The following is a 27,895-nucleotide window of genomic DNA, read 5'->3' as shown; positions in this document are numbered from 1 at the left end:
AATCATTAATTTGACAGTTAAGCGCACTCTTGAATCTTGAAGTTGCATGATATCAGAACGAATAGTATTGTCCTTTGTAACAAGGCGTCAAGAGAGGGAGCCCTTTCTTCAGTCACGCCCACTCGCACATAAATAGTGTTCTCCGTGGTGTCCCACTTTCTTGTTCGGAAGTGTCAAATGTCTATCTTTTGACTTTAGCGTAGAGGTCACCGAAATCCTCATTTTCTCGGGGTGTCTCGTCATCGACTTCCTTGCGCTCCACCGTCGCATAGTCGTCCTCGCCGATACTGTCGTCGCCGAGTTTGATGGCGGAGTAGGCGCTATCGTCTGCTAGCGCCTCCTCGTGCGCGCTGAAGCTACCTGACGGGGAGCTGAAGGACCCGACTGCGGAGTATCCCCCGTCGCTCTCGATCGTCGCCACGGTCACGATGCTGTTGACATTTGAGTTGTTATTGTTCTCCTTCTGCTCCTCTTTCTTCTTCTTGCTCTTCTTTGACATGTCTACTGATGCGTAAAGGTCGCCGTAATCTCGCGCTGTTTCTGGGCTCGCGTTGGCGTCGTTCGACAGCGTCGGGCTGGCCGATTCGGGCATCGGAAGCGACATGTCCATCTTGTTGGTCCCCATGCTCGGGTGCGCCATGGACTTCACCGACGAACCGATGTCCTTGATGTTCGTGAAGTTTGTGTTGCTGGCGCCGAACTCGATGTCACCGACGTCGGGGTTGAGCTGGACGCCGCTGGCCACGTTGGCGTTCACGTTGTCGGAGCGGCTGGAGCGTGAGGTACCCGAGGAGGCCTTGCGGCTCCGCGAGAGGATGGCGACCTCTGATTCTTGCTTCACGGAGCCCTTCAATTTGGGTGGGCTCCAGACAAAGCCTGCGGACAAGAGAGGCAAAGAAGTACAACCCGTGTCATTACGTGTTTGCTTCCCAAACCAAATCTTGGAACTAGGACTCTCGCGTTCGCAACAAGGCCCAAAGTGTGTCACCAAGCGTGCTTAATTCATCGTTATTCGTAACAAAATGTTACAACGTGGTTTATTGTTTGTACGTTATATTTTCTGTCAGAAATAAAATGAAATCGTTACATTTTAGCCAATTTTGTCAATTTTTAAAGCAAGCGAAGAAAGTAGACGAATATATGTCTGAGAAAACTAAAGGTATTGTATCTGATATCAATTGGAATCGCATGTACATTATTTAGTTGTTTCGCAGTTGCCTGTCAAATTTGGATCATTTGTCTTTATGTATTGTATGTGACGTTTATTTTGTACCTGAATGTTTATATGAATAAAATTTCTTTGTGAAAAAAACAAACAACATGTTCTTGGTAGCAATAAACTTTTTCTGTATAGTTCATTGCAATTTATGGATGTTTCTTTTCCTGTATCCTAGTAACAAAGCATTTCATTCACCTGTTCCCTTACATTAAGGTCTATGGACAGGAATTCGCTTAGTTGTTGCTAACTTGGGCAAGTCTCTGGCAAGCTTCATGTTTGTTAAGGACAACTTTTGTGAAAAAAGCATGCATAAAACTTGAATGCATTACAAAATTGGTCTTTTTCTTCCATATGATGACGATAAATAATCATTGTCTACCTGTACGCTACCCATTCCTCGTCAGCTTTTGGTACGTATGGCATACACTCCCCTCTTCTTGTTAAACTTTCGTACATCGCCGGCTTTTATCACCACGTGACTACTAAACTCTTTCTGGTTTATCGTCATTACCAAATATAATATGGCAGTCTTGTTCACTCTTTAAGTACATTTAAAAACCCTTAGCTGTTTCTCTCGTTTTTTTTTTGAATTTTTTTCTTTCATCTTTTTCATCTGGTCTGCTGCGTTGTTCTCGTCATCCTCACCGTTGGCGTGTCCATTGTTTCCTTCCCGGTTGATGACGCTACCGTTTCCATTCACCGGCGTCATCTCGATGTCTGTCATGCCTTGGTTCACGTGTCCGTTGCGAGTGGATCGCCGCTGTTCGAAGTGGTTGGTGACGTACGTGTTTTCGCGCGCCTTGCGTTTGATCTTCCTTGAGTCCGTCTCTTTCCTATTATAACATCAATTACCGTAATAAAGATGAGGGTGATGATAGTAGTAGTAGTAGTAGTAGTAGTAGTAGTAGTAGTAGTAGTAGTAGAAGTAGTAGTAGTAATAATAGCAATAGTAGTAGTAGTAGTAGTAGTAGTAGTAGCAGTGGTAGTAGTAGTAGTAGTAGTAGTAGTAGTAGTAGTAGTAGTAGAAGTAGTAGTAGTAGTAGTAGTAGTAGTAGTAGTAGTAGTAGTAGTTGAAGTAGTAGTAGTAGTAGTAGTAGTAGTAGTAGTAGTAGTAGAAGAAGTAGTAGTAGTAGTAGTAGTAGTAGCAGTAGAAGTAGTAGTAGTAGTAGTAGTAGTAGTAGTAGTAGTAGTAGTAGTAGTAGTAGTAGAAGTATAGTAGTAGTAGTAGTAGTAGTAGTAGTAGTAGTAGTAGTAGTAGTAGTAGTAGTAGTAGTAGTAGTAGTAGTAGTAGTAGTATAGTAGTAGTAGTAGTAGCAATAGTAGTAGTAGTAGTAGTAGTAGTAGTAACATTGATAATAAAATAATAATAGGATTTCAATATAACGCCACTCCTGACTTTTACGCTGAAAAAAAAATCTCTGGATTTGACATCTTGATTGTCAATCTTATCTGTTGTAAATTTTGCCTCTTTTACAACCAACGTCATCATGTTGATTCACCGAAACAACGAGCGGGGATATCACGAAACGCTATAGATGGTCTCAAAGCTTTGCATACGACTGGGTTTTGCCTACAATACATTCATGGTCACCGGTATATCCAAAATCCAGCATCCAAATACATCTTTGGCAAGATTATGGGTTCAATTACGGTTACAAAACGATACTATTAAACCTGTTCCCTGCCTAAGTCTCAAATCCCAACAGACTTTAACCCATGACCATCCAGCTTCCCACGTGCACTGGGTTAAAAACATCGTCATTTTGAAGCAAACAAAGGTGTGTTTTCAATCACCAGACACAAGTGAAATGACCAACCCGTACTCGGTTTGTAAATGTGAATGTGTGCTGTTATTTCCGTGGTCTTACCTCCTCTTTACAAGCCACATGATTGCAACAGTGAACACGAAGAGGCCGACGAGGGCGACAATGCATGCCACTGCCAGAGAAACGACATCTTCGGAGAGCAAGAAAGGCAAGAACAATGAATACGAAAATGACCCATTCCCAAAATGGAAGAGGACGAATCACTGTACACGTATGACGAAGATATCAATCATGTCAATATTTCAGAATGACTCAGAGATTAGTCTAACCACATTCAACATACTCATCTTATTCAATGTTAGGTATAACCTAAAAAAAAAAATCACTCTACATTATCCCACTTCATTATTCTCCTCTTTGAAAAGTGACTATCATCAAAATACAATAATGATATTGCGTGATTATCATCCGTTATCTGATAAAGTTTTGAATTGGTATAGCTAAACTACAGTCAACGTTGTCAAAGTCCTACCTATATTTCTTTCACCTGTCTGCCTCTGAACTACTCCAGAATGACTAAATTCAAGGTCAAACGACTATCAGTTGAGTCAAAGTCGCATCTCCGTTATCTGACAACTGGCTCAGATGACCCAGGAGCCTTAAACTTTTTGTGACTCAACTCAAAGATGAAACTGCAGTCAGCGTAGTCGCATTCGTATTTTTGTCGTCCTTTTGACTACTCCAGAATGATGGGGTTATTCATAAAAAACACAGCAGAGTGAATGTCGCAGTTGGCCGCGGAACACTGAGCTTTTTACTCTGTGTTTATGTCTCCCCTGGGTCATATTCATATCTACATTTGACGACGATTCTTATGGTCCTAAGCCAATTTTCTCCGCATCGGCACAATATGAGAGGTTGTAATACCAGAATACAACTAGCTAAAGTATCCCATTTTGTGATTCACCTATTATCCATCTTCGATTTAACCAGATCTTAATTACCTTGACCACCCTTCCCCCCCCCCCCACACACACACGCACACACACACACACACACACACACACACACACACACAAACACGCACACACACACACACAGAGAGAGAATATAACAACAAGAACAACACTCTTTTGGGTCAAGATAGTGATACGGCGATCCTCGGGCACTCAAATATCGTTTCTGAATGACTACGTCATTGTACGTCATGTCATGAATATGTATTTCTGTAAATTAGTGTAACATAATTATTCAGCCCACGTGGGGCAGAAAGTTTCGAGAGCCAAGTTTAGTACCTAGATTGCATTTGATGTCACTGGGCTGCCATGAAGCCGTGTTAGGATTAGACGGTGTCTGGATACATGTACTGATCGGATTCGCGTAGTTGAGCCGATAGCCGACGTCACAGCTGTAAGTCAGTACATCACCGGGCTGATAATAGTTATCAATTGTCCCGTTGAATCGGGTTCCAGTGGCCGGAGCAGTCGCCTGACAGAACTGGGCGTCACCTGCATACGCAGAAAAACATGTAAAAACGGGAGGGGGAAAGAGAACAAAGATATCACATTAAGTACTTGCTTAAATGAATTGATTTATGTAATTCCTCATGCTGAGACAAGTCAATACTATTACTTATGATATTATAATGAAAACATGATATTGTGCTGATAAATAGATAATATTTCTTGATATGATCATGATTATAGTCAGATATAGTCTTTGTTAAAAAATTACTGAAAGGTCGTCGCGTTTCTGTGCAGCAGAATCCGGCTACAGCTGCTTGGAGTATAATAATCTGACAATCTAAGTATTTCTGACACAGAATAACACTGAGACATGGAGGATATGATGAAACTTATACCCTAATCAAAAATATGAATAAGAAAACATTGTTTAAATTAAAAATCGTAAGAGCGGCAAAAGGTCACAGGCTTTACAATGTTCAAATTTGGAACTATACCCTGGAAATCATATTCCAAAGTTAATTTGATTTTTGCCAAATATGAAGCGTTTGAAGCGGAGAAACGCGCTTAGATCAGCAACAAATAACCGCAAGTATTTTGCAGTGCTGTATCACTTCTGATAATATGTCAGGAGTTGCAATGTTATTAAAGCTGTACTACTTATGTCAATAAGGATATATGGGTTCACCGCCATTTTCAAACATTTTGATATAAGTTCACCATCAATGGAACAACCTTTGGCTCACTTGTTGCTTAACAAGGAATATTCTTAAAGTTATGTTTACCAATATCCCTTATTTTCGAATCATTTTCGTTGTTTTTAGCAGGTTTAATCGCAAATAATAATATTATCTCAAAATGGGAAGAATATATTAGAGACAACTTGTTTTGCAATGACACTCTTGAAATAACGAGTTTGCAAGGCAAATGACAAAGGAGAGGCTGCTAAAATTATCCGTGATGAACTGATTGTGGGTTGAAACAGAATATAAAAACTCTTCCACTTTAGTGTAATGGCATGCAATGAAGTCTGGTTAATAATCACATCCTTTTATGAGAAAACTGGGCTGAATTGCAAGAAAGCGCATGCAGCTACCATCCCTAAAATAGATCGAGCGCAAACAAAGTTAAGATAATCCGTAAATACATACCCTTCTATAGGTGAATTGACGCGAATTACGGATACTCGTTATCTAAAGCATCAGGCAAGTGAAAGGAGGAATACTGTACAGTAGAGGCATCGAGGAGAATGTGTCCGGGGTGTATTATTTACCCATGTATTTAACATTCTTTGAAAGGGCGCGGTTCTGGTGGGGTAAGAAACGCCAACAAGCCTTGATATATCACGTCTGCCGTTCTAAACGTTTATCCCTGTCTACTGCTTTTCTTGTTTGAGACCAAAATGGCAGACAAGCAGTCATGATAATTCAAAGTGGCTCCCACGAACTGGCGGTGTAATGATAATGTTACACACAAGCCAACGAGAGCAATGAGTCCAATCACAGGCTAGAACACACAAATATTGGCACCTCATGATCCATTCGGCCCTAACTCAACGCATTTGACAGTTGTCTGATAAAACCAATTCCACGATGTAAAATTCCTTGTTCAACAGTTCAGCCCATATAACGACATGGAAGAGAACGATGAACTGCTCTCTACATCGTGTACTTAACTTGGGGATGTGTGATCATCACACTTGGAAGTTGCTTCTTGGATTCTGTCGACTCGATCGGATATTTATACTAGTAAAGATTTACCCCTTGCCCTCTCTTATAAACGAGATAAAAATGTATGAGAGGTAGACTCCATTCTGCCCTGTCTACTGTAAAGACTGTTACAAAATTAAGTCCCAGAAGAAGAAAACAAACAGGACGATAAACAGACCACGCTAAATGTTTAGCTCCTACGTTAACTCCGTATAAAGGAAAATAATCATTCTGCGCACCTATGCTGTGTCGGTAACGTCATTTTTTTTTTTTTTTTTTGGTTACATTTTACCCTCTACCAATGGGACAAATACAAGGGTCTTATTGTGATCATCTGCAAAGAACTTGTTCAAAATGCAGACTCATGATTTATAGCAAAATACAACAATGCCTATACAATCTGACAATGCACATGTCAGGAATGGGATGTCATGTACATCTTTTTATTTCTTTCTTTTTTTTTTCTTGTCAGGCTAAATGTTAGGACCTGCAATTTGCAGCAACCCATGACAAAGGAACCTCCGGTGTCTTGTGAAAGTTTGGGTTTAGCTTCGCCAGAGGGACGTTCAAAAAGTGCGCGGATATTGTGCAGTCCCTAACAATTCTTGGACGGATTTGCCGTGATGGGGTTTCTTTTCAGTCTTCAACAAGCATTTACGTCAACATAGCTCCATCTGGTTCTTTTGTTGGGCCTGTTTTTATTAGAACGTGGTGTTTAAAAGACATGATAAAAAGTCAAATTTGATATTCCCTCGACAACAGTTTTGATGAGGTCATAGTGTTGCTTTAATAATTAGGAGTGGGTGTAGATCGCAAAAGCGCTGAAATGAACAGCGTTCTTTCTTTTCTTTTATACTTGACAAAGGCTGGTGCAGGTAAATCAAATGCGTGTAAACACGAAACTCAACCGCAAATTATCATACCAAGGATACCCAGCTAGGTGATAAGCGCTGTGTTCCCAGGAGGCTAGTGAACATATAATTTCTTGACTTATGAATAAAAGATTCATTCAAGCAATACTACACTGTTCTTTCTGTGTAAACTGACAATGTAACCAAAAAAAAAAAAAGCATTCATAATTCTGAATTCAACATCATAAGCTGAAGGTTAAATCATTTTAAGTTATTTTGGAGTACAGTTTCATGACATCGTACTCCCAACACACATACACACGAAAAAAAAAAGCAATAAAATTAATGAGGTAACTATCCCAGACGAATTTTCGTCTTTTCTATACAAGCACCATCATTTCTGCGTGTTGGGGACACAGTGCATCTTCTGTGGAAATTCACGCCGCCACGAACTGCAAACGCGCTGTGACACCGCGGGACAATTCAGTCACGCACCGGACCAGCTAGTGCAGACCTTATGATCTTTTGATTTTTTTTTTTTTCAAAAAGGTAGTGAAGTTGCCAGGAATGTGACTTGGCCGACTTTGTTTTATCCTTGTCCCTGCTCTAAAGAAAACACAGAGCACTATCTAATAGATCGACGCAAAGTTGAGTAGCCGCGAAAAGTAATAATTAGAGAAGAGCGCAGGTGTGTACAATTTAAGTGTACAACCCAACGAAAGGAGGAAGGCCTGCTTTTTGGTATAGTCATGGACCCTGTAGGGTCCATGGTATAGTCAACGTACATGACGTACGTCTGAAAAGCTGCAGATAAAATTGTAGTGCATTGTCTACAAGTTTAGTCATGGGCCATTACAGAAAACGATAAAACTAGGTCACGGACAGCCTTTTAGAGTTTTTCCCCCTTTGCGGTGATCGGTATAGAAGAGATATTGCTACTTTTTTCGCACTTTACGAGACAAAAGAGTGTAGTAGAAACGCAGAAAAAAGCTTACTTGAAGTAGCAGTGATTTAGCCTAGTTATGTTTATCATAAGTTTTCTTCAAATGGAGTAATATATATCAAAAGGTAACTTCTTCAATAGATTCTCGATCGTAAATTATGAAAAAAATCATGATTCCCGGTTAACAGCATTATAGTTCGTGGACAAATACAGCTAAATGAGACAGTGTGCAGTTGGAAAATAATAAAAAAATGGGGGAGGGATGTGATTATTTATAGTTAAATGTTGAAAAGGTTTCTAAGATCACTATGGGCAACGTTCGAAGTGTTTTGCAGTGTTGAGGTTGTCCTCATACAGGTATCTATGTTCTTTAGTAAGCATTAATGGCTGAACGAGCCCGAAATGTGATCTTACTTTTCTAGTGACAATACATTACAGACGTGATCGCAAAGGAGATGATTGTATTAACCATAAGTTAAAAGAGGTTTTCAAGTCCATGGGATAAAGATATTCTCTTAATACGTATCAAGACGCACACTCGCTGATTTAGGGGTCACATTGTGACGTCACATTGTGACGAAGTTGAGCATGGACGGACACGCGATAAAGGAAATGTTTAAATTCGGCTCTGATCGTAAGCGCATCAGAGTTATTCGTGAGGGCTTTTAACTAAGAGAATCGAAAAGCCATCGTATAACCGTCGGTGGAGTTTCACAGGCTCCTAACAAAAGATCGTACTTACATTGGCATTTGATCGGCTTTTTAAACAAGTTTGGGGCTAACTTCGCGCGAAATTGGAAAGTCCATATTCATATATACACTGTAGTCATTTTGTGTCAATTTCGGGACATGCAGTGCATGATGACGCCAGCCTAAAAGGGGCGAGTTCGAAAGCGGCGTCGCTTTTTGCTTTCTTCTGGCTTACACACAATATGCCCATCCAGGAAATAAGCTACATACACACATAATACACACACGCAAATGATAACAACAAGCACCATTAACTGCCGCGTCTCCACTGACTCCATACGCAGTGTGTGACATGGTGAAGATATCGATCAATATTTGAGGCTCGTCTTTTTATCTCGTCAACAGTGCAATCGCGCCCGATGGCAAATTCGTGACCATGGATTTTACCCCCGTCGAACGATGGGTAGAAATTCAAATACACTTGAACTTTCTGTGACCATGGGAAGTGACAATGCAATTCCACACCCACGCTTGCATAGTGCAATCAGTAATGACACAAGACAGAATGCTGGTGGGGGGGGGGGGGGGGAGTGGTATAAGGTAGAAAAGTGAGTCGATTGCTTGTTTGTTTTCTACCGTTTCGGGACTGTTCACCCGCCGAATCGGATCAAGATGGTTTTGCAGATTACTCCAGGCTCTATTAACGGTTTTTTTTAAGCAATATTTTTTTTTTTTACAAAGAAATTTCATTAATCTATCAACATTCAGGTACAAATAAATGACACATCTATATCAAACAAATGGTATGATTTACAGGCAGCTACATTATACAGTCAATATATGAGTACGATTCCAGTTAATATTCGTTAACATCTACTACTGTAGTTTTTTTTTCAGACATTATTGTATTCATCTACTTTTTCGCTTGGTTTAAAAAATGACAGAATTAGCAAAAATCTCATTTTTTTCTTGCAATAACTTATTTCATAGCGTCACACTCTGCATTTATTCCAAATACTTGAGATGAGAGATTTTTTTTTTGCATTTTATGTTCTTGTTCTTAAAATTGTTCTTGCAGGAAAAAGTGATGAGATAGCACAAGTTGACTGTAATGATATGCAAGACGAAAACCCAGCTAAGAAACGCCAAAGACAGAGTAGTGTAGAGTCTAATACTATCTTTGGTAAATCTTTAGGTCTGACGGAATGAGTAAGATATGTCGTTCTTCTCCATGTTCTCCTTTTCCTTAAATTGTCCTCTTTTTTTTTCCTCTCCCTCCAACACTATAAAGATACTATTTTCTCGAAATTCTTGACTCTGACGTATGTCATCAACATATGTATGTTCTTCAGGTAATGCAACGCCACAAGCATGTACACGTACATCTTGAACCCAATACCAAGCTATACCACACATGACTACAATTATGTCTATCACGATAGCAATGAAAACTTTATGGCTCCAAATGGAATATGGTATCTTTTTTTTTTGGGGGGGGGGGGAGGGGAAATGTTCATATACAATTCTCCCCACATAGTAAAATACATAGTTAAATACATTGTCATAATTAAGTGTAACGCACTTACACTTAAATCCACTGTAGATTAAAAATATCTAGGAACGGAGTATTTGCTAGTTCTGCTTAAACAATTAAGAAACGTGACATGAATTTCAAAATGTCTTTGATGAAGAAATTTTCATAATCTGTCCTATTTTCATGAAACTTTCAATGGTCAGTATGTTAGTTAATCTTCCACATGGCGTCTACCTGAGATGTGGAGTTTCAGTAAAAAGGTGAGTTCTGCATCAATGTGCGCAATTTGCATAACAAAACAAGATGACATACGATTTAATGGTTAGTTAGATCTGAACCCTCTGCAAGGTCAAAGCAGTTGGGTTATTTTATACAGCTCTTTTGAAAAGAAGATTTTGATAAACGTTAATCTTTCAAGTGCAAAGGCAACTATACTTGAGTCCTGTTCCCCGTTATTGAATGAGCCACCATTTGTTTGGAGAAGGCCATTCTTAAAGCCTTGTATCTGATCATACAAGAAAAAAGAATTAAAAAAAAAAGAAAGAGAAAAAAAGAGCCTTTTACACAGAGATTGTTTCACACAAAAGGGAAAAAGAGATTTTGGCACTCACCGCAAACAATGGCCAAAAGCAAAGGATGGGGGATTTATTGTGTACCCCTGTGTCAGTCACGCCAAATATGAAGGCCATGAGGGTTTTTTCCCCCTTTGTTTTGTTGTTGCTGTCTGGGGGGTTGAGGGGTGGAAACAGTAAGCTCCCCCATAGTTGATTCAAGTGCTTACTTCCCAGAGTTTTAGTGGGAGGCGAGTTCGTCAGTGACCATCGGAAAAGTTATAGCTATGCAGTGCTTCTTTATTGTGAAGCAGGGTTCGCGTCTGCATTTGTGTGCGCGTGCGTGCGGTGTGTGTGTGTGTGTGTGTGTGTGTCAATCATTGACTTCCAATATCTAATTCTACTCTGCGAAAGTAGGTCACAGAAAATGAATATGTTTATTGTGACAAAATAGGGCAACTTTGTTATTCAAATAGACAATAATGCTAGTTTAAATAACTGTCTGATATAGGTAGACCTAAACTATTTAGATGCATGGAATTTGAAACGATTATTATGAAAAAAAAAAGTGTTTGTGTCTGTATTATAATCATGTGTATATGCGCCATGTGTGTGTGTGTGTGTGTGTGTGTGCGTGTGCGCGCACGCGAATCTGCTAATGGCTATCATAATCTGCAAAAATTGACAGAATGATATTTCGTTATCCGTTTCAAGTCTCGACCAGTGATGGCGTATTGGATCAACATTATACTTCTGCCATGCTCAACCTGGCATGGCATGTCAATACCTGAACCTTGTCCCATAAACATGAAGTATTTGCACAGTACAGGCAGAGAGAATAATGGAAAGGGAGCAGCCGCCTTCTTCCCATAATCAGCAGACGATGAAGTCATGGTGTGGTCATCTTCATTGGATATGAGTGTCAGATTGTCAGCAAATATCCATATCGAAGTGTGATATGAGCGCAGGATGTTTACGCGGGGTCGCGTTTAGCTGTTGTCTGCAATTCATGTATTAGGTGCTACATAGGGGGTCCGGCTCTTCGGGGGTTCCTTGTGCATGCCTCGAGTGACTGCTATTTCCGGTCGACACGAACCATGTCACGGGCAGGTCACTGGAAGGTATACATAGAAGAATATGTGGAAACAGCAACGCCCTTTACTGCAATATGACATGATGGGCCTTACATGATTTAGCACTCCAACGTCCATGTGAAATGACGCTTTGAGTGTAGTTGATGATTTGGCGGTGGAAAAATGTTTGCGAAGATATTACCCCACCGTAAAGTGCAATGACGGTGTAATGGTCCATAGAGCCAACACATGCACGCTATATGTACTCGTAATGAAACAACCACAAAATTTATTTTCGTAACACATCAGTGAGGAATAGTGTGTTCATTAGAATATTTCATTAATATTCAAAGCAATGATAACCAATTCATCTTTATCATATCAAATCAATATTCAAAGAACTATTTGAGAGCCAAAGACAAATCATTTGCCCACATCTTGGAAGGTATAATGTTTATGATTGCGGTATAAACGTGGCTCCAAAAAAGGATGGTATATTGGTAAATAGTATACTTCGCAAGCGTTAGGGAAAGAATCACTGTTGTATATAGATTTAATGCCATTAGTGCCCGTGATACACAAGACCAAACATTACGGGATTTCCAAAGACATTTTTCAAGCAATTGCCGAAATTAAACATTGATTCAGTCACATACCACGGCTCTGAATAGACACTATACGCCTGCTCTTAGAATACCAGCCAGTGTATTCTTCAGTAAAGTCAGACCGAATGTTTATCCCCTTACTAAACACAATTCCACTCCCTTTGGTTAAAGATGACAGACACCAACAAAAGAATTTGTAGATTTCACAATACCAGCGCGCAAATATTGACGGTTTTGTCACGAAAAGGGGCGGGGATGGTGATTTTAGAATAGTGTATTACTGTCACGTGATTAATGGGGAATGCCAGTTTGATGTGCGTTTTGTGTAGCGAAAAAGGGTCTTGTTTGAGAACCACGTACTCCACTGCATAACATACTTCAATAGAATGGACAGTATAGTGTTCATGAAGAGAAAACACCTGACACCTAGCTATAATAGTCCCCGCCCTGATGTAATGCACAATGTATTTAGAGTATTTGACACCAAAGCTAACTGAAATAAAAATACTTAAAAAAAAAAAAAACTCTTCAAATGAGGACTTGTGTATCTGAATACTATATTGTTATCATTGTGCCGCTATAATTCTTAGTATAGGTTTTCCCGGTCAATTTCATACTTTGGTCATTCAAATTCATAAAACGTGCATTCAAATTCACACAGCGCACGCACGCGGAAATATTCGGGCATTAAAATTCAGAATCCGAGCGATCAATTTCATTTATGGGCGTTCTATTTCGATTTCGTGAAATCAAATTCACGAATGGGCATTCAATTTCTGAATGCGAGCATTGCATTTCCTACTCGTGCATTCAAATTCACGCGATAGTCATGTGACAGTCCCGATGAGCTTGTTTGGAGCGTTCAAATTCATTTTTCAGGCGATTAAGTTCCTACGTAAGTAGACTTTTTTAAGAAAGGAGAAATGACATCGTGTGTTATTTGGATGCACTGCTGATTGGACCTTACAATTTAGACTTTTTTAGATGAAAAACAAAGAATTCATGAACAGAGAACGATGTAAAACCTTTAAACAATAATAATTACACTATTATTATGTAATCATTTATTAGTTGTGTCGACACAATCAATGAATGCTTACATAATAGTGTAGGCCCTAATTATTATTGTTTAAAGGATTTTCATTGTTCTCTGTTCATGTATTCTTTGTTTTTCATCTTGAAAAAGTCTAAATTGTAAGGTCCAATCAGCAGTGCATCCAAACAACACACGACAATCTCATCATATTTCTTGAGCATGTTGACAACGCCCAAACACTACCACATATTAAATACTAATGCATCAATTTTAAAGACAAACTGACACACAATGACCTCACATAGTCCCGCAATTTAGTAAACCAATAAGATAGTAATAAACAACAAATAAGACGTATACAATGTTCATGTTATATCAGTTTCAATGTATAGGCCTATTCGAAATTACTTGTTTTTTCTTCTTAAAGGTGTCAACCAACCTTCCGTATCATGCTCGTCTATAGGCAAGGATAGGTATATACAGTGCCTAATGTTTGTTTCATTTTCCATCTAAGAAGATGGCTGAAATAGCTAGTCTTCTATAGGGTCTAGTTGGATATCAGGTGGGACCACTTCACCGGGTTAAACACTCTGCTCTTCGTGATAAATAAATGAAGTGGGATCTTTTGCCTGAGTTGTGACTCTGTCGCACATGGGACCTCCATTTTATGTCCTATCAGAGGGACATGTGCCTGTATATTCCTTTTCGTTAAGCCCGAGTTCATATTTGTCAATGAACAGGTGGACCTCTACTGCAAAATAAATAATATTCATCATAAATCCCGATGTATTCAAAGCTAAATGAAAAGAGACACACATACACGGCCCTAGACTAACTAAACTCCGGACTTCCTTTAAACTGAATGGAGCTATTTGGAACATGGTTGCTTTAATTCACGAATTTGAATGACCGACGAGATTCCGTCGCCAGCTTGACATGAATTTGAATGCACATTACTGAAATGCGTGCTCTTCTCTTAAATTTGAGTGCTCCGATAGTGAATTTGAATGCTCCGACAGTGAATTTGAATGCACCGATAGAGAATTTGAATGCTCCGATAGTGAATTTGAATGCTCCGATAGAGAATTTGAATGCTCCGATAGCGAATTTGAATGCTCTGATAGTGAATTCGAATGACCGGATTTTGAATCTGATTGCTGGTCTATAGTGCTGCGAGCGTGGAATGCGTGAAATTGAATGCTCTGAATATGAACTTGAATGACAAAAGTATGAAATTGACCGGGAAAACCTATAGTATATTGTTGCTAAGATCAATATCGTCTTCAAATTGTTGGCAGTTGTGTGTAAATAATGTGATTTTGATTTGATTTGATAAAATATATAAATAGAAAAAAAAATCAATATCGTCATCATTATCATTTCAATATCTTTATCATTATTATTAAAGAACATCAACATGCATTATCTCAACATCATCAGTTTCATCATTATTGTTATCTGATCATATTTGGTAAGCGGATGGTGGGAGGACCTTATTGTGTATGAGTGTATTACAAGAGTCATAAAATAATTAGTTAATTAGCAATTTAGTACCAGAAGAAATCCAATGTCATATAACATAGCCAGATACCGTGTCAACATGGATTGGCAAATACAAAAGGAGGGCACTCCTCGAATTCCAAGAACCGATTTGGACTGGTATAGAAGCATGACATTCAAGATAATTGGAAAATACATCACTTGTCAGGTTAAAGGGGCATTCCGGACGATTTTCATAATTTCACATCATGTAGTACATAAATCAACAGCTTCATGTATAGATTTGTAGAATTTATTGTGGTTCTTGAGCAGAGAAACAGTAATTTCAAAAACCTTAAACAAATTACACTGAACAAAGATGATGACATAGGAGCCTCACATATCTCAGAAATGTAGCAGTGTCATTCCATTACAATACCGCATGCTTGCAAGCTCACCTGTGTGTAATCTATGCATGCATTCTTCTTTTGTGCTGCTTCCTTGAGCCACATCTCATGCATTCTTATGGTGAGGCTGCCATGTCATCATCCTTGTTCATTGCAATTTGTTATAAACTTCGAAAACATTCTTATTTTTCATCCCAATCATTATAAATCCTGAAACTCTGTACCCAGTATAACTAATTTATACATGTTCAAATGTAAAAATTTGAAAATCATGCGGAGGTCTCCTTTAAAGTTACGATGCACAAAAACACACTTATTTCGCTCATCTTCATTGTATCTATATCAAAAATGGCGTCAACGTACGCCTTTCTCAGCTGTATTCGAATACATGTAACCGAACGGAAGAATACACGCTGCATGTACAAGATAATTGTGTCGCCTAACATTTTAACAAAATAGCTTACGTGCTATAACACAAGCCATTGAACAGAATATTTCGAGTGTGAACGCAAATGTCAGCACCAGATGTATCTATAGCAAGTTTCTATGCTTATCATTTTCGTTTGACGTCAAAAAGCTGTTCAGAATTGCAAACCTGTATATGGGTCAAATAACATAATATGTTTGCTTGAAGCTTATCCTATTTATATATCACACGTCGAGAGTATGTTAGTCAAATATTTAATATTTCGCACCGGTATAATGGGATCAATTCGAGTTGCCAGGGCGAACATGTTCGTCCTCGTTAAATTATATGTCTCGCATTACTGACCAGCAAATTACCCGTCATAATATTATTATTCTACAGTGTACATATGTCACCTATTATTAGGGCCTGCTATAATTCGCTCACATCAACAACTCGTAAAAGGGAATATATGCACAGAAAACTTGAAACAACTGTGTCGTGTATGCGCGCAAGGTGGTTTTGGAGTATAATTTAAAGAGACCGTTCAGTCAGTCTATTAGATATTATATATATTTCATTGTTGTTCATATCTCTCTCTCTCTCTCTCTCTCTCTCTCTAATATATATATATATATATATATATATATATATATATATATATATATATATATACATACATATTCATTTATTTACCTAGTTGAGAACATATAGTCAAGAATACTAGCAACATCCGACTTTCTCTATTTTACCACAAGATGATTTCGGGTCATGTATATCCCCTATATCTTACCAGATCAATCAGATTTTTTGAGATTGTGAAAATGCATTTTTAACATAACCAGGGATGTGTAGTCATAAAGACTGAAATAGAATTGCACGAGGTATTTCCTTTCTTGCTGTCTGTGATTCCAAATTCCTTCAAAAAAAAAAGGAGGGAACAACGTTTCATCAAATTTCATGGCCACCACATCATTCATGACAAGAAAATGCGGTCAAAATTCTACTCGAATACTGCACGGCAAAACTTTCAGCTGATGTACGTATGCACGATGGAAAAGATCGTTGAATTTCAAAGTGTCAAAAATGTGTGATAGGAAAAAAGACTGGGAGGTTTCACTGTGTTTGTATTACTGTCACACGGGTATGAGTTGTAGCAGTTTTCAATGACTTTTAACAACTCTCTCACGAACGCTCCCGAAGATTGGTTTGCATGCATTCCTCGCCTCGAAAATCTTTTTTTTTTTCTTTTTATGCGCGTCTGACATAGCCGTTTCAGCACACCTTACTTAATTTACTGTAAAGACAAGGCTGCACCAAAGTATTTTTAATAGCAGCCATCACCAGTTATTGCAAAGCTTATAAGGTTTTAAATGTCACATGCTGTATACGTTTAAGGCACTCTTATTGCCCGACATTGTCTGAAGCCACAAGATCTTTAGGGGATATCCTTAAAGAAATCAGGATTTGTCAGATTTCGTTAACATTAAACTTTGGTATGAGAAAAGGGTATTGCATGTTCAACTTTGCGAAGAATACGAGCTGAAATTCAAAACTTCCAACGAATGAGTGTGAAAAAAATCTTGATCCCGTTTGTGTGTGTGTATGTACTTGTTGACGCAAGCTTGTTTGTCACGTGTGTCTGTTGCTGATCTAAGTAACTACGGTAACGGTCATATTTTCCCAAAATAAGTTATTCTAAATGTGTTTAGTGCATTTATTTTGCCAAACGAAAATAAGTGACAAAGAAGATCAAAGCTCTTAAAAATGAACAAAGTGTATTTGTCATCAATAGTGCCATCAGTACAATGTACGTGGTGTGTGTGTGTGTGTGTGTGTGTGTGTGTGCGTGTGTGTATGTATGGGTGTCAGTGTGTCTTTTTTATGTTGAATGTAAAGACTTTGAAAATGTGTGTTTAAGCGTGTTTGTGCATGGGTTGAATCAAAAGGACGCGAGGGAGTTGTTGATTCATGTTGCGTGGTAGGTAATTGGGAAGTCTTCAGAATATGCTCGAATTGATTTTGAAATAAGGGGATGTCCCCCGAAGCGTGTTTTACAATATTGTTTGAACGAAGAAGAAAATCCGCTGATGAAAAAAAAAATAGAATAATTATAGCAGTTAATACCACCAAATAATTCTGCCATTATAGACAAATAAACAAGATAGAAGAAAAGTGTCAGAGAGAGAGAGAAAAAAAAAAAGAATATTGTAAATGATATTTAATGTCTGTAAGTACGGGCCAGAAAAGTACGTTGACATGACATAATTTTTTCCAAGGTTCATAGGTCACATGGGCACTTTTCCAGAAACATTTTCATTTCATAAGACTGATAATTCAACCCACATACCAGTTAAAATACCCTTTTGCTTTGGACGAGTACGACAAGATCAGAATTTACACCCCCAACATGAAGTTTGACGGCTGGAACATCAATATTGGCGATAATATTTTATATACACTATTAAATGTGTGAAAGATTTTTTTTTTAGAGTTAAACAACATTTTCGATTCACGAGATTACGGACGAAGACACACACAATGTGCAAGCATGACTAATACTAACTATACACAGCCCAGTCGCTGTAAGAAGCACAGCGTATTAACAGCGACTGGTCGGGCTAGACTAATACGTGCACATTACATGTGTAGATGTGCACTGAAGTTACCAAAATTCGATGCTATGGACATTTCGATCCCTCTTCTGAATTTTGCTCCTCTTTTCTTCGCATTATCAGTCATGTACGACTCTCATTTTGTCATTGCATAACCTTACAGGTCACATCTTTACCCCTGCCAAGCTTATTACTGCATACACGTAAACTGCATCGACTCTCCACCACTGGTGTTTTCCGAGTTACAGTTCGTTATTCCGAAGGTTCGTTATTCCAAAGGTTTTTTAGTCCGAAGGTTCGTTATTCCGAAGATTCGTTATTCCGAAGGTTCGTTAATCCGAAAATGTGATAAGGTTCGTTATTCCGAAGGTTCGTTAATCCGAAAATGAAACAAAGCTTGTTATTCCGAAGGTTCGTTACGGACCCTATTTCATTGTCGGATCAATGAACCTTCGGAATAGCGAACCCTATTTCATTTTCGGATTAACGAACCTTCGGAATGACGAACACTATTTCATTTACGGATAAACGAGCCTTCGGAATAGCGAACCCTATTTCATTTTCGGATTAACGAACCTCTGGGTATAGGGAATTTGTGCGTTTCGGATTAACGAACCTTCGGAATAACGAACAGCACCCGGTTTTCCCATACCATGTATACAGTATTTGATTATAATCATCGCTGTGTTATATTGCACACAAAATAGCGGCGTTTCATATTGCGTTCCAGGTTCTCAAACGGACTTATAAGCACAGCAACAAAATCCCTCATCAAACATGCAGCTTCTCAAACATTCTGTTTGTATAGCAACAATTTATAATCGAGTAGAAAGAGGATCAGACATGGGATATGATAATAGATTTACAAAATGCTGTAATCAGGCGTATAAAATGCACATGACTCCGATCACATAAGGAAGTATCCATTAAAGGTAGGGGATACCTTTTACAGACCTCCCAAAATGCAGCAAAACATTAAATATGAACCTCAGGGGACTTGTTTAGGCAACTGCTGAGAAATTTGGAAGTCAACAGTTATCTACAACTTGAATAATGCACAAAACTCAACTACTCAGTAGTTCTGTGTGTCAGCCACACTTAAGCCTTTTTGTTGCAGTCTTCTGTATCTTTTATCTATAAACACAAATCTAAAAGTATAAGAGCTGATGTAATAACATATAGAGTGTGTGGCAAGAATGTATATCGAAATGTTTGTAAGTTTGGATGAACTTTCTTCACAAAATATACATGATGGACACACATGCAGTGCATGGGTCTGCAAAGGTAGCCTAGTAATGTACTGGAATTTACGGTGAGCCCCGAAAAAAATTCAATTCAAAATCTAACGGTCAATAAAAATGTACTAAATGTTACCTTCCACTTTCACTACTTTAAGGGAGTTTCTAAAATGATACTTTCTTCAACATACCACTGTATTTATGCAACTCTTCATTTAAGGCATGCAAATGGGATTCCCTTCCTTTAATCAAAATATGATGGCACAGGAAAACCCCTCATTAAGATCGTGATGTCATATCGAGTTAGGTCTGACCAAGGAGGTATTCTATACCTCCTTGGTCTGACAATGGTCTATCCGATCGCACTTTCGACAGTGGACGGATTCTCGAGTGCGCATCGTCTGCAGTAGACAATAAAACGTCTGACCACAAGACCCCCACAGTTAAACGGATTGTGTTCGGGCTAAATCGTACAATTCAAAATGGTACCAAGACCACTAAATTCAACCTTCAGACGGGTCCAGGTCCGCATACCAAGAAGCCCTACAAGTCAATGTGGAAGTGACGATCAATTGTCCAGATCAATCAGGTCTATACAATCATGTGTTACACAATCCCCCGCTCATGTCGTCTTCAGTAACTGTATATAGGTAGAGAATGTTGGTGATGAGACTTACAAATGGCAACCCAGTGTTTTCGTCTTGAGATCACCTGCCAGCTACGATATTTGTTTAGCTGTCAGTCCTACTGCTTAACACTCTCGGAGGAAAATTGCTGGAGTGAAGTTAAGAGTTTTTTTTTTTGGGGGGGGGGGGGGGGTGGAGGGGTATTAGAACTAGTCTCACAGTTTGTTCAACATGGATTGTTATGCTTCCTTTTATTTCGGGGTCACCAAAATTTGAAATTTAATATTATCAGTGACCCGAACGGGACACCAGGAAAAAAAAAAGTGTCGAGTCTTGCATATAACTCCCATCTTTCAGGTACATCACTTTTTATCTGTGGGTGGCGGAATACACACATACACTCAGCATCGCAAAAAAAAAAAGTAGACGACCAGGTCCTTCTCCAAGCCCTCAAGAGTGCGACAATATTCTATGCACATGGCTGTTCTGAATTAGTAACAGGAAGAGAAGGATAAGACTACAATTTGTCAAGCCACTTCAAACTGTCTTCAAAGAACTTGTACTTTTGCTTTTATTCCCTGCACTCACTAATGAGTGTAGAATCTCCATATTTTATCATAATACATACCAGTAGATAATGATAATAACATCACAGGTCGTATACTGCATGCTATTGCAAATTCCCCACTGCGTAGATTTAAACTTTTGTTCCATTTTCCAAGCGAAACTAACTTCCCACAAATCATTTCTAGTCACAAAAATGCTTGGTGGTTTTTATTTTTTACCAAGGACAAACTTGCCTATTTTTTTTTTAACGCAACTGATGTACATAAAATAATTTAGCTTTAAACCAATGAGGAAATACAAGACCGATCACATTGTATCTGGGCAACAAACATCAAAGTCACTTGATTCCTTAAAGCTTGCTTAATGAGGAAGAAGAACTATCGTGTTGAAGTATTAGAGCAGTGTCAAGATAAACAAAGCTAAGAACCATTTTTGTGACGTTATCGAGCCAGATTTTTTTTTTCTGCATCATACCAACACGATTTGAGAGTACACTGTAGTTTTGCACAATATTGCTGCTTTTTGACACTGATTAAACGAAGAAGGAACAAGGTTTGTATTTATAACACAATCGCACAAGGCAAGGGGGTGACAGCATTCCATTTTGTATTGTTCGATGATCTTTAGTGTCAAACAAAACTTTGAAAAGGCCCACATCTTTTTTTTTTTTCTCAGTTTAAAATGGATTGTTTCCTTTCGAGAAATGCAGAGTGCTATCGGTCGTTTGTAAATCTTGAACGCATTCCAATATACAAAAGGAAACGCTCCCCTTTCAGTAGAATATTTTCCATCATTACATGTTCCAGATGAATGCACATGCTTAATCGAAGCCGTGACAGAAAATACCCGCTGAGGTCACCTCAAAGAAATGGAGAATGCAATATTCAATTTGATTTCTTTTTTTTTCTCACAATCCTCATCGCACCTTCCATCCACCAAAGGTATCTTTATTAAAATAACGAGGGCAAACACACACTTAAACACAGACACACGCACATATTCGTCATGCACTGAAGCAGGTAAAGGCTAGACTTTTGAAAATCTTCCAATGTAATCTAGTGCATAGATTTGTCTACAATGATTGTTTCAACCTCTATGTAGAAATAAAAGAAATATGACAGCTCTTGGGAGGGCAACATATTCTAAAGCAAATAAATGTCTCGGGGACAGGGTAGTACTTCACGATCGACTGCGTAACACAGCTGCGCAATTATTATGTCTGGAGTGTATTCCAAACAGTTCTCAGAATCACAACCTTGTTTGTGATCATTATTTGTTGCATAATTTTGCTAAGACGGCGATTGGCCCGATAGGAGTGGGATAGTAACTCGACGTGGTGAAAGTGACGGTGATGCTAAAATCAAGAGCAGGAAATTAAAGGGGGAAATATATCAAGACAGATTGCGCAAAGATCCTGTACATTATGTATGTAACTGCATGGTTTATATCAATGATGAAGCGATGTTCAGTCCGGATTGGTAATTTTTTTTTTATATTGATGACTACATATGTAGGGAAAATATCTGAGAAAGCAACTCAAAATAAAACGAACATATAGATATCGAGTGAAACATTGTAAATTCACTCTTTGCCTTTAACCTCAAACAATCTTACCTCCAAAAGTGTTTTCTTTCCCCTCAAAAGTATAATTATATCAGTGTCATTTGCTTGAAATGTTCATTGCAAATTCAACTGTCCTTCTGTCTAATTGATATAACAGACACAAAGTTGTTTTCTTTATGATTAGATAATGTTTACGGTCCTCATCTCAATATCATGCCAAAATACAAAATTCATTGACTTTACTTCTAAACTGATTGCGACAGACCAACAAATAAATGAATGAATAAACAGTACGCGTAGACCGTCTTTTGCAGGAGAGTTGTGTGCATTCATAGATTATCACGATACATTATTTGATGATTTTGTCAATTGCAAAATAATGTACAAAAACAGTAAAAAGCAAAAATACTACATTTTGATGATAATAGATTTGATGTAGGTGTATTACAGTCAATGTATTCTGACGAAATTAAGTCCTATACCGTTGGACCTACTGCATGGTATATTGTGTATTTCGGGATGGCGATATTACTCAAAGAAGAATCTGTGTGAAGATGGTCGCCGTGCATGAATAGAATTCTCCTCGTATTGTTTTGTGGGGTTTTTGTCTTTTAACAGCGGCCAAGCGTACCCCCACTAATCAATAAACCCTCTTCATTGTTATGGTTGTGTTTGGAATCTCATGCCAATATTATGAAAATACCGCTTCAAGCGTGCTTCCCATTCACCCGCATCATAACATGTCAAAATGAATAGGGGCTTCATAAAGCTCACTCAATAACGCAGCGTTTTGTGCGTGCATGATGAAGGCGCGCGTAGTATACCGCGAGTGTGTTCATAATAATATTCGAGTCTTACATGTAGTAGTGATTTAGCTTGAAAGAGTAACTATACATTAACTCATTCAGATCGTCAGGAAAATGTTTATATAAAGCCACGACGAGTTTGGACTGGTGGTCCAGAAAGAGTTGACTTCATTATTCCATTTTTTTTTTTTTGGTCTCTCACCATACTTTACAAGCCACGAAATCATATCCAGCGGATATTTTGTTGATGGTTTCCGTTTACCTTGGCCTGTTAAATAACTTGAAACCAAACTACACGTTTTACCGATTGTTATAGGAGTAATGCACATGAAATGTTCATTTTCAATTCCGCAAGCGTTACGCATCGTAAATCCGCCTAATGATTAGATATTTATTCTCAATTTTTGTGACAACATAAACACGCATGACTTACGATTGTTTTTCATCACACATCTCATTAACGTGATAGAGATTGTGTTAGCGATAAGAAGAGCCTACACGTTGAGAAAATGTTTTTGAAGTCGCTGAAAAAGGATGAATACCCTTTTGTTCGACTTTATATAAGAATCGCAACATCAAATGCGAATGAAAGCTGTCATCCTTGACAAATTTAGGGCAGTATGATTATTCATTTTTCTGCATAGTTGCCAACAATTATTAATTAAAACTGATGATTGTTTGAGCATGAGTACACTTTGATGATCAACAGATAATCAAAAGCGAATTAGAGCTTTCATCGTTGACAAAGGTACAACATATTCATCTTTCAATATACTCGTCGCACACAATCTTATCAATTACAATTAATAATGGGAGCATGAGATAACATTGATAGTCATCAGAGTGAGGAAATAACTTGGTACTCCACACCCCACTCCACCATCACCCCCCCCCCCCCCAAAAAAAAGAAAATAGACGAGGGAGTGTTTGCGAGCAGTATACGGTTGCTCATCAAGAAGACAGCGCATGCAGAGGAGGCGGAGTTTGGCAGTGTTAAAGGTATTGTTTACCATTTGAAGCAGTGATTAAAAAAAAATGTTCGAGTTATCACAGTTGATGCATAACGTTTAGGTCAATTAAAGGCATAATTTACCATTTGCAGATGAAAGCATTAGTGCTATAAAATAGTTCTAAAATGTGAGTTAGGGATAGAAACAACCACTGTCAAAATTTGAATCCGTATAATCGATGTTAAGTGTTGTTAAATACACAAAATGTGAACAATAGTTATAATAAAAAAATTTCCAGTCTAAACCGTATACAGTTACGGTTTATTGAGAAAAACCCTGATATCTCCTTATATTTTAGGTTTTATTGCAAATATTTCATATGGTAGGATGTTTTATGATACAACAGACCTACACATAGGCAAATAGATCAAATATGATATCTTGAAAATTTTTGAAATCACTGCTCCCAAAGGTAAACTGGACCTTTAAATCACAAAATATTCTACAAAAAAGATCGTAATAAAGCCTCAAATATGAGATATTATTTCTCTCAATAAACTATAACTGTAGACAGTTTATGCCATAGACAATAGTATTCATCATAACTATTGTTCACATTTTGTACATGACAATTGTCACGTAACACCACCTAAATTGATTATACTGAATAACATTTTTACACGAGGGAGTGTTTGCGAGCAGTATCAATGTGCTCACGAAGAAGACAGCGCGAAGGCGGCGGAGTTTGGCAGTGTTTAAAGGGAAGTGTCGTTGTGTGAAGCACAGGCCGGGTTTATATAGGATTTAACACGAACGAATGGCTTGTAAAGTAAAGTGCAAATTACGATGTACCAGGATACCCGAACAAAGCTCCAAATACCAGATTTAATGCAAAAATGTCTCATGTACCACTGATCCCTGATGTCTCTATGCGAAGCAGGGAGTATGGGAATCCCCGAACAGACAAGGTATCATATCTTGGACCGTAAGAGGTTCTTATTATGTGTGTCGTCATTCACTTTTTCCGCCTTGCTTTTCATTCAACTGTTATGTAATCTAACGCCTTTCGTCGGTTCTTGAATGACTTATGCCAAGTCAGTTATACCAAGGAATCAGCTAATCTTCAAGGGATTTCAAATTAGAAGGGAGTTCACTCTGTCGTGTTCTTTGCGGCTCTGTCTTATAACTTGCCCATTAGAGCGATGTAAAATTCTATCATTGTGCATAAACTATTCCTGCAGCGTGTTTAAGGTTCAAGGTCACGAAGGTTTTGGACTCGTGGTCCAGAAAGAGTTGATTTCGTATATGTTCTATTTGCATTTTTATACCTCTTACCATGCCTTACAAGCCATGAAATCATATCCATATTTTGTAGATGGTTTCTGTAAAGATTTGTAAGATTTGTAAGATTTTATTGACTCTATCAACCCCCTCTCGGGGTATGAGAGTACAAACATATTTGCAATATATGAATACAAAAATATAAGTGTTAATGTACATGTTCATGTGAAAATATTAACAGATATAAATAAACATGTTTACAAAATAAGGCGTAAAGGACGTTTAGCCACTCTACCACTACGTGTGCACACATTCACATCTACTTTACTTTCTACAAAAGTACACCCAGGCCTGTAAAATAATTCGTAACCAAACTGCACGTGTTGGCAATTGTGTAGCAGCAATGTACAGGAAATATTCATTTTCTTTTCCCAAGTGCTACGCGTCGTAAATCTGCCTTATAATTAGATATCATTTACCCTCAATTTTGCGACAATTAACACGCATGACTTTACATATCTCATTAACGTTCTACAAATTGAAAAAGATTGTGTTAACGATAAGAGAGGCCCACACATTATGAAAATGTTTTTAAAGTCGCTGAAAAAAAGTACCCTTTATTCAACTTAAGATTCGCAACATCAAATACGAATGAGAACTCTTATCCTTGAAAAGGTAACTGAAATTAATGATTGTTTGAGCATGAGTGCAGCCAATTGTTATAGCAACAATGTATGGGAAATTTCCGCAAGTGCTTCACGTCGTCAATCCGCCCTAAGATTAAACTAATATTATTTTTTTTTGCGACCAAATTAACACGCATGACTTATCAGTCATATCTAATTAATGTGATTCAAAATTGAAGAAAGATTGTCTTGACAATAAGAAGAGCCCACACGTTGGGAAGAAATGATTTTATGTCACCGAAAAAAAAAAGGTGTTCTTTTGTTCAACTTAAAAAATTTCGCAACATCAAATGCGAATGAAAGCTTTCATCCTTGACAAAGGCATTGGAGCGTGATTATTCATGTTTCTGTATACATGTAGTTTCAGACAATAATTAATTAAAATCAGTGATTGTTTGAGCATGAGCGCACCTTGATAATCAACAGAGCTAGGAAATACTTTGATACTTTTGAAGGAGGAAGAGTTCCACATGTACCCCCACTATGCATTGTGTATAAGTAACATTATGATTAAATTTAGGTGGTTTTGGGATTAGGATTAGATTCTATTCAGTTTATGATTAGGGTTAGGGTTATAAGGGTTAGAGTTAGGGTTACACTGTTCTCAGTGTGCAAGGTACAGCTGTAATGCGGACTTCAGAGGAAACTCATATACATGTAACGTAGGTTTATATAGTTGGTTTACGTAGGTTTATATAGTTAGTACATATGGAACTCTTTCCGAAGATTATTCCAATCTTGGATGACCCTTTGGCTGAACGAGTACTTTCTGCCATTAACTCTCATTATGTTGCTTCTGAGTGTAGAATATACAGGCGAAAGTTATACTATACGTTATATAAGGAATCAGCCAATCTTCAAAGACTTAAAATCAAAAGTCGTTCACTCTATCGTATTCTTTAAAACTTTCTCTATTAACTCTACAACTTCTTTCTAACTCGCCTGCTATAGCGATGTAATATTCTATCATTTTGTATAAACCATTCCTGCATCGTGTTCAGCAACAACTTACAATACCACTAACGTATTATCATACACATGCCGTTTATGCAAAAGTTTGAATTTATTATGATCATTGATATTTACAAGTATATAATAATACACTGGCATATTGTAATCTATGTTTGAGCTCGGATTTTTCTTGCTAAATTCGGAAACATCATTTGCACCTCATTTCAAATGGGGACCTAAATTTGTGATTTGTGTAAATTATAGTAGAGAGGTTTTGATTCGACATTAATAATTACGCTACGTGTATGTTTATAAGAGGACTATCTGACTATATGTTTTGAGTGCTGACATTGCAGCTGCGTGGATCTTCTGAAAGCTAAAGCAAATCATATTCAAATTAAAAACAGGGTCATCAATTAAGTTTTCATAAAAAGTGCAGGGAACCTTATGAATTTGTACAGGAAATAAAGGATTGAAATTTGGTTTACGCTGCATTTCTCTTATGCGTAGATGTTCACGAGACTGTTGTGTGTGTATGACAAGCTGCAGGTGTCTGAACAATGTGTGACAGATGATTCTACAAAAACACAGACATTTAGAGCGGAGGCCGTGTACGGGTAATATAAAATACATTGTCGTATGATACCCGTAAAAAGAAGATGACGTGTGTGCTTTCAAACATCCAGCTGTATGAGACAATCACTTTGTGTCCTCCCATCAGTTAGAAAATAGATAATTGATTGAGAAAAAAAGAAAACACCAACAACGCGACGGTTTATACAAGATACAGCGCTGGGCGTTTACGAATTAACCTACCTTGGCGCCACATACTCGCTAGCCACGTCAGGGTAGCCGCCCCGATAGCTAGTCGCCGATCCAT

The 27,895-nt window shown here is 38.1% G+C and overlaps 1 protein-coding gene across 1 annotated transcript; it reads right to left on the bottom strand.

The window, feature by feature from the left end:
• Window positions 1-181: 181 nt before the first annotated feature.
• Window positions 182-27,895, bottom strand: LOC140233866 (uncharacterized). Its single transcript, XM_072313955.1, has 5 exons — window positions 27,832-27,895; window positions 4,281-4,493; window positions 3,088-3,175; window positions 1,865-2,052; window positions 182-876 (listed from the first exon to the last, which is right to left on the bottom strand). Exons 1-5 carry the CDS (start codon window positions 27,893-27,895, stop codon window positions 182-184), a joined length of 1,248 nt encoding a protein of 415 aa, XP_072170056.1.

The sequence above is a fragment of the Diadema setosum genome, chromosome 10, assembly GCF_964275005.1.
Source record: "Diadema setosum chromosome 10, eeDiaSeto1, whole genome shotgun sequence".
Classification (NCBI taxonomy): Eukaryota; Metazoa; Echinodermata; class Echinoidea; order Diadematoida; family Diadematidae; genus Diadema; species Diadema setosum.
Note: the sequence above shows the minus strand (reverse complement) of the source record. Positions and strands in the feature narration are given on the sequence as shown.

Bases quoted from the DNA above. Each gene is read 5' to 3' on its own strand.
- LOC140233866 (XM_072313955.1), bottom strand. From the start codon at position 27,895: ATGGATCGGCGACTAGCTATCGGGGCGGCTACCCTGACGTGGCTAGCG. The intron at 3,176-4,280 runs GTACTAAACTTG...TGCTCTCCGAAG, and splicing joins TGACATCAAATGCAATCTAG to ATGTCGTTTCTCTGGCAGTG. The intron at 2,053-3,087 runs GTAAGACCACGG...ATGTTATAATAG, and splicing joins ATGTGGCTTGTAAAGAGGAG to GAAAGAGACGGACTCAAGGA.